We start from the raw sequence: 16,817 nt of genomic DNA, 5'->3' as shown, positions 1-16,817 counted from the left end.
TATATATATATATACACACACATACACATACATATATACATATACTAGTTTAGAGACCCGGCGTTGCCCGGGTTAGATATTAAAAAAGTTTTATAAGTTTGTGTGCACGAATACACGGGTCAGTATATTAGATTGAATTTATTTAAATTTACAATTATAATAATATTATAAAAATAAATATAAATGATGAGATGAATGTCCAATGCAAGAATAAAAAGTGTAACAAAATCAATAATGAATTAGTCCAAGTGGTAAGAGTTTTGGGTCCCTTTAAACATGTGGTCATGTGTTTGTTTCGTGGCCTATGCGTATGAAAGAGAAAAATTGATTGAAACGGAAGAAAGTCGTTGAAAGATATATATATATATATATATATATATATATATATATATATATATATATATATATATATATATATATATATATATCAAAGTATCTGTAAGAGAAATAATAAAATTGGTGTTTGGGAAACCTGAAGAATGAAAAATGTTAGATGAAAAGAAAGTTTGGGGATTCTGCTTGCTCAAAATATGTAAATATGTGATTAACGAAAATTTATTTATTTATAGTTAACATTTGCATTAGAATATGCGGCTAAAAGATAACATAATAACTAATCGAACCTTTTTTTTATAAAAAAAAAATAATCGAACCTTTTTTTTTTCCTCAAACATAAAAATTAATTGAATGATATAGTGCTAAAAGATTAGTAATAACTAATTGAAGCTTCTTTTCCTAAAAACAAATAAACCTGAAGAAAGAATAGTATAGGTGTTTGTCAAACCTGAAGAAAGAAAAAGCTTAGATCAAAGGAAGGTTTGAGTTTCAGTTCCTGCTCAAAATATGTGTTTACGTGATTAAAAAATTCTCCTATATTTATAGTTAAAAAAAACAAATCGAAGCCTTTTTTTCCTCAATGAAAAAAACTAATTGAAACTTCTTTTCCTAAAAAAAAGAAAGAAAAAAAGAAAGGAAGATTTAATGGATAGTATTGAAAGTATTATACATAGTTTGTTGAGATATTTTGGCTACACAAAATATTAGGAATTAAATATAAAATTAAATAAAATATTTACTGGATAAGATCAAAAGTTTGCTGAGATTTTATGTCAAATAAGATGTAGAAAAAATATAAAAATATTGAGAATAAACGTGGAAGCGACTCGTGGCATAAAAAACCTTACTTTATATATATACACACACACACACACACACACACTGTAACGCCCCATTTTTATTCTATTATTTTTAATAGATGTGTGAATATTTTTATATGACTTTATTTGTTATATATATATGATTTTATGTGAAATATATATTTTATATGATTTTTGTGTGATAAATGTTATGATGCTATTTTATTATATGATTTATGGAGTTGTATTTTATTTGAATGAATGTTGTTATTATTTGATAGAAATAATATGAGAAATAGAAATATTATAGAAATAGTATTTATTTTTGGTTACTGGGAATTAAGTGGAAATTAATAGAAATTAAGGGAGTTGGGTGAGAAAAGAAAAGAGAGATATTTTTGAAGTAAAAGAAAGAAAAGGGAGAGAAACATTTTTCACGTAAAAACATTAGAAGAAAACTGGTTTTGGAGAGAAAACCTAGAAGAGGCCAAGAGAGAGCTAGGAAGGAATCGATTGCGGTAGCTTGTCGTTTGGTGTTGCTGAACTAAGGTAAGGGTGGGATTCCTTTCAATAATCATGGTATATAATTCTGATTTTTGATGATTGTGGTGTTTTGGGCATTAGGGTTAGAAAGTTTTAGGTTAATTGCTTAATATGATGAATTGTGTTGTTGATGCATGTTTCTATGTTATTTGATTGCTATATTGCCTAATTGAGCCTGAAAACTACTGTTGAAACGTATTTTGGGTAATCAGGGATTGAAAATTGGGATTTTGATTGAAACGTCGGTGTTTGAATGTTCTACAGACAAGTGATTATGTGAGGTTGGGAAAACGATTTTTTTGAGTGGTTTAAACTTGAATTTTCCTGTAGAATATGATAGAGCTTAGTGTCAGGAGCGCGTGAGCGAAAACGGCATCGAAAACGGATTAACGGTTTAGGTTTTACGCACGAAAACGTGAGAGGTAGAAAATCTGATGTTGTCTGTCGAACTATGAACGTGCCACGATGGCATCCCAACGTGCCACGATTTTTCCAGGAACGAAACCATTTTTAGGCTGTCCAAACGTGCCACGATGGTACCTTAACGTGCCACGATGAAGTATTGACTTAGACTATTTTTGACCTATTTCTATGTCTCTAAAGGGGTCCTAAGATGTATAGTAAGACCCCAAATCAATAAACTTAAGTGTTAGGGATTTAGTTGAGGTGTTTTATGGATATTTGACTTATGTTCTATTGATCAAAACTTAATTGCTTTTGGGGGATGTTTTAGACTTTGAGATGAATGTAATTGATTTATAAATATATACTATGTTGTTGATTCCCGTTGTTGACGTTGTTGTAACGTCTAATGTCAAAGTTGGGGAGTGTGTCATAATTGTTGTAGGCACATATGTTGTTGTTGTAGTCGTTGTTGAAGTTGTATGTTGATATACACAAGTCGAGTCCATATGCATACTCATGTTCTGTTGGGGGCTTATGCCCTGGAATGTTTATCATTCAAATTGTTGGGGGCTTATGCCCTGGAATGTTATCATTCACCTGTTGGGGGCTTATGCCCTGGGATGCTTTAACCATCCAAATCGTTGGGGGCTTATGCCCTGGAATGCTTAGCATTCAACGCGCGTAGATTGGTACCACCTGCATGATGCATTAGTTGTTGTTGTCGTAGCATTGTCGAGTTGTTGTTGTCGTTGTAGCATTGTCGAGTTGTTGTCGTTGTCGCATTGTCGAGTTGTCGGTGTCGTTGTGGATAACGTTGTTGTTGTTGTTGTTGTTGCTGTACCTTGTTGCTGAAAATAATTATGTCGTTGCTTATGTGTTTATTTATATACATTATTAATGATGTCTGTTGTGATATGCTTGTTTGTTTTCATTAATTTGATGAATTATATATATTATTATTGGATAAGTTTCTCACCCCTTCTGCGTATATGTTGCCTCGACCGTGGGTAATGTGCAGGTAATGATGGCTTGTAGGTTGATTGGCTCAAGTGTCTAGGGCTCTGATACATATTAGGATGGGGATCGTCGCGAGTGTCTTCTCATTTCTCTTATGTATCACGTATTTTGGAAAAGACTTGCTATTAGAATAAAGCTGAATTATGTTGTGGCCTTTGTGCCAAGATTTTTATTGATGTTGAATTTGGTTGAATTTATATTTTAAAGAATTATTCGGCTGCAGTTTATTAAGATTCTTTATGTTGGCCTCAAATAAATAGATATTTTCTATTTATGAATTTTTGAAAAGTAGTGTGACACTCCGTTGTGTGATTACTCTGATTATAATAATTAATATTAAATCGTTGGGAGAACGGGGTGTTACACACACACACACACACACAAACTCTCTCTATTGATATACTATTGATTGATTGATTGATATTGATAATTATTAAGAAATACAAACGACTGTGATTGGTTTGTTATTTAGAAACGACTGTGTGTTCCTATACACTATTGGGTTCACGGTGTCCGCTATATTGGCATGCACCAATTATGAATGAATGCCAATAGCTATTGCTATAACGGCACGCACCAATTATGAATGTCCGTTATACTGGGTTCACGCACAAAACAACATAAAAGATCAACATAAACAAAAATACCAATTGCTAAACTACGGAGCTGGTGAAATAATAAAAAAATAATAATAACAAAATAATAATAATAATAATAATAATAATAATAATAATAATAATAATAATAATAATAATAATAATAATAATAATAATAATAATAATAATAATAATACAAAATAGGAATGGATGCCACAAACTCAATTATGAATTATGAATAAGAATGGAGAGAAGAGCGGTACTGTCGAATCGGAAAAAGAAAAAAAAAACAATAGTATAGATGTTAGTTCAAGGACCTGAAACATAAACAATAGTATAGGTGTTAGTTCAAGGACCTGAAACTCGTAGGTGTTTGTAATGGATACCAGAAACAATAGTTCAAGGACCTGAAAGAAAGAAAAAAATAATCAGTAAACTCACTCGTAGATGTTAGTTCCATCTTATATTATATATATAAAAATAAAAATCTAAGCAGAAGTAGAAGAAACGATAGTATAGGTGTTTGTCAAACATGAAGAAAAAAAAAGCTTAGATCAAAAAAGGTTTGAGTTTCGGTTTCTGCTCAAAATATGTGATTTTGGTGATTAACAAAATCTCATTTATTTATAGTTAAAAAAAAAAAACAAACCGAAACCTTTTTTTCCTCAATGAAAAAACTAATTGAATAATATGGTGCTAAAAGATTATATGATAACTAATTGAAACTTCTTTTCCTAAAAAAAAGAAGAAGAAAAAAGAAAGATTTAATGGATAATATTGAAAGTATTGTATATAGTTTGGTGAGATATTTTGCCTACATAAAATATTAGAAATTAAATAAAATATTTAGTGGATAAGATTAAAAGTTTGTTGAGATATTTATGTCAAATAAGATGTCAAATAAAATATAGAAAAAAATATAAAAATATTGAGAATAAACGTGAAAGCGACACGTGGCATAAAAAAACTTTACTTTATATATATATTATATATATATATATATATATATATATATATATATATATATATATATATATATATATATATCCAGCTTAGTTCAGTTTATAAAAACATTCTATAATATATTTAAGGAATGAGGTTTGAATCCCTTCTTCAAAAAAATAAAAAAAAAGTTTGAATCCCGTACATTTCATTTATTCAGTTTTAAAATGTGAATTTTTAGTCACTATGTTTTTTGACAAAAAAATTATACTATATACATAGGAAATACATGGTTTTATTCAAATTATATTGTTGGCTGTTTAAAAAATAAGAATTTATATTATATTTGTTATATTGTTGATGTCATTGAAAAATATATGTTTAGTTTGTTACAATATCAAAGTGCAAAATATATACACATAATCTTAGGGAGGTGTATTGGATTAGGATTTTAAGGGATTTTAAAAGACTTTTTAATTATGAAAAAGTCTTGTCGTATTCAATCAAGATTTTTCAACACTTAAAAAAAGTCTCATGGTATTCAAAATCATTCAAATTTCGAAGGATTGTTTAATAAATGACTTAAATGCTCAATTGGTCCCTTAACTTGATTTCAAGTATCGGTTTGGTCCCATAAATAATAAAAGGTCTTTTTAAGTCCGTTAACTTTATTTAAAGTATCGGTTTGGTCCTTTCTGTTAATTTAATTCAAAAAAACGTTAAGTTTTGGTCCCATAACTTATTTAATTAGTATTATTTTGGTCCCTTAACTTATTTAATTAGTATTAGTTTGGTCCCTAAACATAACGTTTTTTTTAATTAAATTAACAAAAAGGGCCAAACCGATACTTTAAATAAAGTTAAGGGATCTAAACGGACATTTTATTACTTATGGGACCAAACCAATGCTTGAAATCAAGTTAAGGGACCAATGAGCATTTAAGCCTTAATAAATTAGATTTTGATGGATTTTGTGGGATTTTTTAGTGAAATTTTAGCATAAAAAAGTCTTTCATAAAAACATGAGATTTCTTGAGATTGTTTTTCTTTTAATTTTTTTACTGCCTATCTTTCTCTCCTCCCTCCCTTCCCCTCTCTCTCCATCTCTCTTCTCCCATCTCTCTCCACTCTTCTCCCTCTCTCTCCCTCTCTCTATCTCGAACAACCTTTAGTTAGGTATAGATAAAGTTGTAAATAATTTTTAAATGAATTGTATAATTTGAATAGCCTCAACATCTTAGAGAATGTTATCATAGAACCATGTTTGTTATAGGATTTGAATTGTATAATTTGAATAGCTTCAATTAGAGGGGAATAGAAAGCCGAACAACCTAGGCAAAATTTCTTTCTAGGGAACAACCGTTGGTTCCTTGATAACAAACATGGGAACTTTTTTTCCAATTTTGTAACTTCCAGAAATGTGTTGAAATTCCTTGAAACATACGCCTAGTAAGAGTCTGTATTTAAAATATTATGATATAGACTGTGTTGCGTTCTTAAAATTCATAAAATCTTTTGAATTCTTATAAATTTATAAAATCGTTTCAAATCCTTTAAAATCTTATGATGTAAATCCATTGAAATGTAAATTGTAAATCTTGGTGGTCTTTTGAAATCATAAAAGTCATTAAAATCCTACAAAGTCTTTTAAAATCCTCAAAACTTAAATGAATTGTATAATTTGAATAGCTTCAACATCTTCGAGAATGTTATCATAGAACCATGTTTGTTATAGGATTTGAATTGTATAATTTGAATAGCTTCAATTAGAGGGGAATAGAAAATCGAACAAACTAAGCAAAATTTCTTTCTAGGGAACAACCGTTGGTTCCTTGATAACAAACATGGGAACTTTTTTTCCAATCCTGTAACTTCCAGGAATATGTTGAAATTCCATGAAACATACACCTAGTAAGAGTCTCTATTTAAAAAATTATGATATAGACTGTGTTGATTTCTTAAAATTCATAAAATCTTTTGAAATCTTATAAATCTATAAAATCATCTCAAATCCTTTAAAATCTTATGATGTAAATCCATTGAAATCCAAATTGTAAATCCTGGTGGTCTTTTGAAATCATAAAAGTCATTAAAATCCTACAAAGTCTTTTAAAATCCTCAAGACTTTTTTAAACAAAAATTGTCCTTTAAAATCCTAATTGAATACACCCCCAATGAAAATTAATACTCCCTCCTTAATCAAAATTAATAGTATTTTATAAAAACTATTGTTCGTAAGTTATACGCATTAACGCAATAAAAAAGAGCGGATAAACGAACATGGAGTGCCCCTTTGAACACTAGTTTAAATAATTTATTAAGTGTTATTAAAAAAATGAGAGAGAGAGAGAGAGAGAGAGAGAGAGAGAGAGAGGTTGCTACCCTAAGTCATGTCTAGGGCAACCGCGTCAGCGTTCTCTATCGCCGACAGTGAGGTTTCACAAATGGTGAAGGGTTTCAGTCAAGGTGAAGCATACTAGGGGAAGGTGTGGATGGTTTGTGGTGAGCTGCAGACGTCGAAAAGCGATCGGACCGGCGGATAGAAGACGAGATAGGAGGGCAGGTTTTAAGAAATATGGAGGTTTTCAAGAGGACCTAAATTTTGACTTTATGCCGTCGAACAGAGGCAATGGATTTCAAGTTATGGGTATGGCTCACGGTCACGGAAGGGAGAAAGAGTTAAGGTATTGACACTTTCGTTCAATTCAGCTGGGAGATCACACGCGGCAATAAGGTTTTGAACGAGAAGATGGAGAGTTCGCATATGGTCAGGGCAGTTGGTGAAGGGTTCAATGCTACTGCGAAAAGCATAGGTGATCCACCTAATGGTGATAACGATAATCCAAAAGGTTTGCATCCTTTTATTTCACAAATGTTCCACAACATATTACATACGTCGAATTGAGGAAAGATTTTAAGGTGTCTGGGATTCTGACATATGTATTTTTGTCTCCAAATAGGAATATGTATACCCAAGTTTATGATTTTGTTCAGTTCTGCAATGTACGTGATCCGGTGAAATTGGCGTGCGTATATAACGTTTGGTTTGGCCAATACCGTGTTTGGGTAAATGTTGCTCAGTTTGATTGTTTTGAAAGGAATGAGGGTGTATCACGGGATAGGGCGGTTCGTGAGAGAGATAGAGTGTCATGGCATCGTGAGGGAGAAAAAAGAAAATATTGTGGGGTGTCAGGGGAGAGGGAGGAGGGTGTGAAGGGGGACGAAGAAAGGGGTTTTGTTTCAGGTGATGAGAGGTTGGTGGGAGAAAGGAAGGAAGAAGATACTCTATCTCACAATTTCTTTACTTTTATTGTTTGCTAACTCACGACTAGACTCATTTTTTTACATGAATTGCATGACCTTTCCTTTTCCAAAAATTTCAAAAAATTTGTTATATTCATGAAGAATTATTCTAACCATTAACAACAGAGGGCTAGCATACATTCGAAGTTGAAGAACATGATAACTTTTGGGACTTGCATCGGAAGATACTCAGAAAATGTCACCATTACAATTATTGTATAACATAACTGGTGAGATTTTGAGCCTGATGAGTCATAATTTAGTCTAATTTAATGCATTATTTAGTTTAGTTTTTATTTAAATTTGATTTTATTTTATTGCAAATTTATTTCCTTTTTGAATCTTTTACTTCAAATTGCTTTTTATTTTATTTTATGAACGAATATATGGTGGAAGGTGTCTTGGAGCAAAAGAAAGAGGACTGGAGCAAATACAGTGCGAAAATACGAAGATACGGAGACAAAATTATATCTTCCCAAGTCAGAAGCTTGGCACGGCCCGTGCCAACATGTGGCACGGCCGTGCCACCCTCCAGAAGCCTCTTTTGCTGCTTTTCTTCGGGCCCAAGTTACTCTGTTGAAGTTTTACTGAACAGCCCTTGTAGTTGCTTAGAATTTAAGTCAATTATAAAGCTATAAATAGAGTAGCACTCCATCATAAACATTCACCTTTTACTCTTTGAATTTATTTTAGTAACAATTATTTTAATAAAGTTCTTTTATTCCTTTACTTTCTTTCTCGAAATTTATTTTATTGCTTTCTCTCTTCTTCCCCCATGTCTACGATGAACATGAGTGAGTAGACTTCTTTGTCTTGGGATTGTTGGATAAGTCTAATGACGTAATCCGAATCAATCCAAGCCTTAAACCCTAATTATATGTTACCTTAATTCCTAGTCTAAATTCACCGCTTTAACATGAATTAACTATTATCAAACTGTGGAAGCGAACGCGAAGGGTTTGATAATCGTTAATTCATCATCTCAAATATCAATTCATAAAGCGAACGAGGAGCTTTGATATTCGAACAAGTGAATTTAGACAAGGTTTGCGAAACATGAGAATAGTCTAGCAAACCTTGAGACATATAAAGTTTCGATCTTCAAGGGTCCCAAAGGCAATAACCCATGAGAATAGGTGCGGTTGTTGGAGGGATACACTCACTGACTTCGAGAGAAGCTTTGATACGCTAAAGAGAAACTTGTCTTTAGAAATTAAGAATAACGTAGAATTATAAGTTTAAGGCTTGATTGTGAAGGATTCGTTGTTATGACGAACCAATGATCCCAAGGCTCTTTTATTATTATTGTTATTTACCTTCAGCAACTAAACCTCCTTTTTTATAACTTTTCTTCTCCTCTAATCATTCTCTTAAAGTTAGTTAAATAGAACAACTCCCTAGCGGAACGATACTCTTTTACTACTATTACTTCGATAGACCGTGCACTTGCGGTTTGGCCTATCAGAGCCAAATATATTTCCACTGTTTACTACTCTTTTTTCTTTCATATATGAGTGTTCCACATGGATTGGTGTTTTTGCTCAAAATTTACAGGCTATTGATTATATTGTCATACACACGAGGCACTTGTTTTGGTACCTAGAGAAAGCCACCATGATTTATTTCTCTATCCTTTCTGAAACCACTTTCAGCCTCCATGCATTATTTCTTTCTTGGTTACTTACGTTTCAGTTGAATAATGCTACAACTTTTGAACCCTATAATGTCATATCTATTTGATTTCTTTGGAGTTAGATAGATTAGTCATCTTCAGTTTGGGGAGGGGTACTATTAGAACTTGATTATCAAAAGAAAAGAAAAAAATATGAAAAAGAAAAATGTAGATAAAACATCAAAATGATAATCTACAAAAAAAAAAAAAAATCAAGAGTCAAAAACAAAAGTTTAGTCTCTTAAAAAAAGTATAAGTAGTTCTTCTAGTACCCATTTCTATTGACTGACAAAAAAGCTAATACCTCATAAACATTGTTAAGCCTACTTTTCCAAATATATCTCACTTTAACCTTGAAAAGAACTCTATATGTGTGTGTGATAAACCTTGAATGTCTGTTTAGAATTGCTTTAGTCTCATAGGCATGGTACAATCACATGACGACTGAAGTATGTCAAATGCTTTGACCAGCTCCACTAGTTTTAGGAGGTACATATGTGTATCTTGAAATTGTAAGCTGTTGAAAGTAAGAATATTTTCTCTAAACATGTTCCTCTTGCATGAAAGTGGTAAGCTAGTCAAATCTGAAAGTAGGAAGAGTAACAATCTGAACACAATCTCCAGGAAGGCATGTTTCTCTTCTTAAATTCATGTAAATTCTATTTTCTTGTTATTTTGGGAAGAAATTCTAATTATTAATATAATATGGATATATGATATGCAGTAGGGGAAGTTAAAAAATAGTGTAAATAAAACTAAAAAGATATTGTAACTGTAGTAATAGCGAATATAAAATTGAAACATCACCTCCCAAATAAAACTTTATCAAACTTTAGATATGCATAATAATGTGCTTACAACTTTAACACAAACTCTATATTAAAAAAAAACAAACTTTAACGCAAACTTTTAATTCCGCAAAATAAATTCTACAGAACATGTTTTCTTTATTTTAATTAGAAATGCAGTCCATAAAAAACTGAAATTAATGCTCATATTGGAACTGGATCAACAAGCAAAGCTTTAATGAAAGTCTTCATTTCTCCTCCCGGATTTGTGACGTTATCTTCATCTTTATAAACCACATCCATAAAACGTGTGAGGTTTAGAATGCGAGTAAGAAAAGGCATTGGAACTTTAGTTGGTATAAGACATTCTTCATTAATATCTTTCCAAGCATCAACAATTCTCTTTTGACCTTCTTGAATAGCAGCTTCCTTAGACATATCATACTCCATCATAAAGCAGTCCAAGAATGAGGAAATATGCTGTCTTTCCTTTTCAAACTGTGCAACAAATAATAATTCATGCATATAAATGTTTACATAGTTTGAATTAAAACAAATTAATATATTGAACAAAGGATATTTGAAAGTTTACACATGTACCTCATTAGATGTAATGTCATCCATTAGCCTACAAATGACAACAGCAGCATTAATAATTTTTGGCTCATTTGATATCCACTTGAACACGTCTTCTGTGGCTAAATCTCCCATTCCAATGTAACAAGTTGTGTTCAATAGTGCGTAACCACATGATTCTGTTGATACACGGATGTACTCTTCTGATGTTGGTGTATAATTATTGCTTAACCATCTGGCCTCCGTCATATAAGCTTTAAGGCATGTTTTGAACTACCAACAAAATTCAATATAAGAAGTAGTTGGCTCAATGTTTTGGTGTATAACATGTATTAGCAGTGTACTTGTAAAAGTACAATAATCGTAATTAGGGTTTGTATTGTATTGGTCATGCCTTGAGAAGGTTCTCAAGGGTTGTATTTACAGTTCTCTATGGGTCTGATATCTCGTGACTTAAGCAGTAAGTAATGAGGGTATTTAGGTCTTTAGGCCGAGCTCTAAAGGCTTCTAGAAACTGGCTGAGGCTTAGAGCCCTTTACAAGGGCGCTGGGGCCTCTAGGAGGGTCTTTGGACCCTTTGGGAGGACTTCTAGATCCTTATGAAGATATTGACGGTCCAAGCAAATTGGTTAAGTGTTTTGGTGTATTAACAAGTTAAAAAGATCACATATTTGTTCAATAAATGAGTAAATTAAACCCGTATAATTTAAAGCAAGATATATAAACGAATTGAAATTCATGTTGTGTTATGATTAATAATGAAAACAAAAACCCTTGCTTCTTTTTTTTTTTTTTTTTTTTTTTTGGTGAACAAAAACCCTTGCTTCTTTTACATAGTAGTTTATGGAATATGCTCTTCCTTCTTTTGTCATTTCCTGCTCTATTTCTTTGTAAAGATCATATATAATTCTATAAAGAAATTTCATGTAATCTGGCAGATTATCCAAACAATCAATATCCCACCTGAAAATCATTTTCATTACAATTTATTTTTTTTAAAAAATGGTAGCAAAATAAACATGAACATATATGATGTGCCAACTAACCTTTCAATTGCCTCGGTAAAAAGTTCTAATTCGTCGATGGTTCCATATGCATCATATGTATCATCAATGACCGTTATTATGACAATTAATTTCGCCATCATTTTTCTTGCTTTTGAATATTGTGGCTCAAAATATATCCCCAAAGCCCAAAAGCAACTTTCCACTATCCTCTCTCGTGCATAAGGGAGTTTATTAGCTACGTCTAAATCATTCCACCATCTATAAAGACCAAAAACAACAATAGTAGTTACAAGATCATATTAATACTTTTTCTTTGCTTAGTTACAAATGAGTGTATGTATTATTGAAGTCCTTACTTGCAAAAGTTACCAAATTCCTTTCGATGTAGGATTTGAAGCATATTGAAATCTAGTTTCGCCAAAACGAGTAAGTTTTCATCATGCGAAGGATCCTCCTCATATATGGAAATGTAACTTCGTGCCTCGAGCCTAGGCAAGTTCTTGTGAAGAGCCTGCCTTAAGCTATGTTTGACTTGTATTGCTCGAGGATGGTTCGATTCGTTGGCAACAAAGTCCAAGTTAGTGGTAGTGAAAGCCAAAGCCTCCTCCAAAATGTCCTCTCCATGAACCATGAGATGTGTGGCTTCATACAAGCTTAACAACCCCTCAACATCCAAAAGAATTCTTTCGCTAAAGTTTCCTCGCTCATCTTTGAATTTGTTGAAAACATCTTGTATTTTTATCAGTCAACCACAATATTGAATCAGTTAAAAGAAAAAGCGCAATATTAAAAAAAAAAAAACTGTTAGTGACAACGAGATTTTAAAAAAGAAATAGTGAGCTTTTACAGTTCTGCTCAAATCCAATGTATTGTCCTAACCAATTGAGTTATGCTCACGGAACAAGTTATTTCTCCTCTTGTGAAGAAAAACAATTAAACGGTTTTTTTTTTGGGTTGTCAAAAAATAAAGCTAGGAATAAGAAAACCAATTTTAATTACCAATTTTAAAATTGGTAACATAACAATTAACCATTTGTCACTAAAAAGAAAACCAATTTTAAAATGTTCTACGCATGCATCCAATTAATCTCACTGAGTTTTCATAATATTATTTTCTAAACTAATACTCCCTCCGTTTCAAAATGAGTGTCGTTTTAGGTGTTTACACACATGTTAAGAAATGCAATGATTAAAAGAAATAGAATGGTTATTTTACCAAATTATCCTTATTAACTATTGGTTAGTTTTAAAAGTAAGTACTTTGGAAGTAATGTGCAGAGTATTAATTGGAGGGTACAATTGAAAAGAAAAAGTTATTATTGCATTGGAAATTGAAAGTGACATTCATTTTGAAAAAAATTTTTTTGGCTAAAGCGACACTCATTTTGAAACGGATGGAGTATCTAAATGCTGAAATCTAATTAGACTTCTTATGAAACCATTCTGCATACTGTATATAGTTAGGTAATTAATGCATGCAGATTATTTTTTTAGTGATTTTTTTTAAGGATTTTTTTATTATGAATTTAAGAACAATATATATAAAAAATCAACAAGAATAAGTTGAGGCATGTATACTTGGTAAGACGTGAAGTCCTTGTTGCCTCAACAACCTAAATAGCACAGCAAGGGAGTAAAGGTTGTCTTCAAAAATAGCTATTTCTCCATTTTCAACACAATTCTTGTGAATGCGTTGCAAAATTTCTTCAATCTCATGTTCAAAATGATAACTCAAACCCAAGCGGCATATGGAATCAATCAAATGGACTATTCCCAATGACTTCTCACTCTTTGTGACAAGCATCTTCCTCACATCGTTCTTTAGTGTCTCAATTTGTGCAGCAATATTTTGATCATGTTCCTGTAGGGTGTTAAATAAAAACTTATTCAATTAATCAGAAGATGACAATGCTAATCGTTGTTTTAATGGAAGTTAAAAGGCACGAGTAATATAAAAGGCAGGAAGAAGAAATTATATATGTGTGTACCGTCGATTCTGAAGCATATTGAAGGAAATAATCTCCCCAAACGCTAGGTTGAAAATCAGCAACATTTCTATGCATGTCAGAATTGGCAACGGAAGACATAATATCAATTGGTTTGAGTTTTTTATTTTTTGAAGGAATCAACGGGTTTGAGTTGGAAAATATATCTACATGCAGATATATTTATACTAAACTTCAACCAATGAAATTAATTCACATCGTGTTCGAATTTTTTTTTTTCTTTAAAAACTCGGTATCTGATCTTAGAACCGACTAATTTGAGGGGACTAATCACACCGCCCACTTGTGGGGGCTTCATTTAAAGTCAACGCAAAGCTTTGTATGAACTTCCTACCAAACTTAATACCAAAGAGAATCGAACCTAAAACCTTGAGATGAGCAAACTCAAAGATCTCAAACCAACTACTAGAGTAACCCCAAATGGGTTCGTGTTCCAATATAATAATGCTTTAAAAACGTTGTTAAAAAGGATAATAAACAGTTGAGAAATGCTAACGAGTGCCCTTTAAACACTCTTTAAGAATCCTAAAATAATAAATTTTTATGGAAATTGATGCATTCAATGCATTAGAAATAGAACTTTTTAACTTTTTCTATAAACATTTTCTTAATTAAGAATCTGTAAAGAGTTCTCTTAAGGCACTCATTAGTAAGACCCTAAACAATTATGGAAGAATAATACAACTCCATATCTTTTATGTGGAACTGTAAAGACTATTTCCTTACACTTAGTATGATCGCAATGATTGTGACAAAATTCTCATTCAAAAGATTTAACATTGTTGAATATATGATTAGATTTGATCTCATGACTTCTAATTAAGATGAAAGAAATCTCTTACTATTTTATCCGAGTATTCTTAGGTTTCTAAATGTATGATATCCGAGGTCTATATAATATTCCCCCTCTTAAAAGAGGTTTAATTTTAATCCCTCTGCCCCTAATTATAAACATCATTTGTTGAAAAAAAAACCCTAAATATAAACATGTATACAAATTATTAGATATATTTATTATAAAAATACTACAAACTTATATTTCGTCAAACATAATCTAAATTAATACTATTAAGTTATCTTGAAATATGAAAAACAAATTAAGTACACATTTGAACAATAGAGAATTTAATAATAGCCACAAATAAAATACACACTTTAGCTGCGCTACCAACTTTTTTTGTTGAATAGTACAAATTGTCCAATTGGATTACTCATTGTGGTACAACTAGAGTATTCTTTAAAAAAGTCAAATGCTTCTATTTATAATGCATTGAATACAATTTTTTTTTAATTTTTATAAAAGCTTAAGACCTTCATCCCTAAATATAAAACTCTTCTGAGAAAAACACAGGAATTAAGAAGGTTGAACGTTATACTTCCTCTGGTTCTATTTATAAGCGTTAATTGGGTCAACAAAAGTTGATTTATATGGTCTAAATTTTGAACCACGTACATCAACTTTTGTTAACCTAAATGTCTCGTATAAATAAATGTGAGCTTTAATTTTATTAACAATTGATATTGTTTTACAATTTCAGGAAAGATATATACTCAATACTCCCTCAAAAAAAAATCAACTCAATATATACTCAATTTATTTTTCCAATAAATCATTATATATTGGCCAACTACTCCCAATAGTGAGACTTGGGAGGAGTGTAATGTAATTAATAGTGAGACATGAGAGTAATTATTAAGAACATTGAGGAACTAAACTGACCAGATTAATTAATAGCATGGACAATTAACTTGTTAACATGACAAATCAGTCCATTATATTAGTGATTTTAAGAGATCATTGAAGGGTAATGAAGGAAATTTGGTAGTAATTAATTTTCTTATTCTAGTAGTAGAAAATTATAAATAAATGATGAATTCATATAAAAACTACTACCTCCGTTCCTTTATAATTGTCACTTTTGCATAAAAAATTTGTTTCTAATTAACTGTCGTTTTCAAAGTTCAATGTATCGTTAAATGTGACTTTACCTACCTTTATATATTTATTGCAGAGAGAGAAATATATGAAATGAAGTATTAAATTATTAAGGTTATTATAGGGAAAAGATAATTTGTTGTATCAAAAGTAGTAAAAATATTTGTTGTCTTGGTTTGTGTAAAAAGTCAAAATATGATAATTAAAAAGGGACAGAAGGAGTATTTAAGTACTAAAAAATACTTGTCTTTATTGAAGATGCTCTTAAAAAATGCTTAATAATTGACCGCCCAATTTTGGCAACATAGCATATTAATACGATAGATACATTACAATTAACCGCCTAATTTTGGAAACATAGCATGTTAATATGATATTATTGAAAAGACGGCTGCTATATGGCAGGTGCATAGTGACGCCCAACTGAACTGCCTATGTTGGTTGACTTATAGCTTTCAACTATCAACCAACAACTAACAATCGCAATAAACAAGTGCTCAGATCATTTACAATGGCAAAATCTTTCAACACCAACCTTTTCAATTTTCAACACTCAACATCATTTTTTCTCCCTTCCACCTAATAATTCAACATCCATTCAACTTTTATCCTCTTCAATGAGTTTTTCTTTCAACACTCTACCCCACCACTTTTTATTTTATATTCTTATTTAATTTTATATTTTTGTTTTTTTAATTACATAAAATTACAATTATTGATTATAATTAAACTAAAATAATAAACCCTTAACAATATATTTTTTAGTTTTTTTGGAAAAGCAAAATTTATTTAAATAATTTTTTTTCTTAACTTAAAATGCAATACAACAAACTAAGCACGCGGCACACAAATGACATAAAATGCAATGCAAAAAACTAAGCACGCGGCACA

The 16,817-nt window shown here is 31.1% G+C and overlaps 1 protein-coding gene across 1 annotated transcript; it reads right to left on the bottom strand.

Moving 5' to 3' along the window:
- Window positions 1–10,422: 10,422 nt before the first annotated feature.
- Window positions 10,423–14,071, bottom strand: LOC146923365 (putative terpene synthase 2). The gene is made up of 7 exons (XM_085710885.1): window positions 13,973–14,071; window positions 13,563–13,845; window positions 12,341–12,713; window positions 12,024–12,242; window positions 11,802–11,940; window positions 11,003–11,251; window positions 10,423–10,900 (listed from the first exon to the last, which is right to left on the bottom strand). Exons 1-7 carry the CDS (start codon window positions 14,069–14,071, stop codon window positions 10,607–10,609), a joined length of 1,656 nt encoding a protein of 551 aa, XP_085567011.1. The 3' UTR covers window positions 10,423–10,606.
- Between the last annotated feature and the right edge of the window lie 2,746 nt (window positions 14,072–16,817).

The sequence above is a fragment of the Medicago sativa genome, chromosome 5, assembly GCF_051527215.1.
Source record: "Medicago sativa cultivar Bolivia chromosome 5, Bolivia_mono, whole genome shotgun sequence".
NCBI classification, from domain to species: domain Eukaryota; kingdom Viridiplantae; phylum Streptophyta; class Magnoliopsida; order Fabales; family Fabaceae; genus Medicago; species Medicago sativa.
This window is presented reverse-complemented; position numbering and strand designations above follow the sequence as displayed.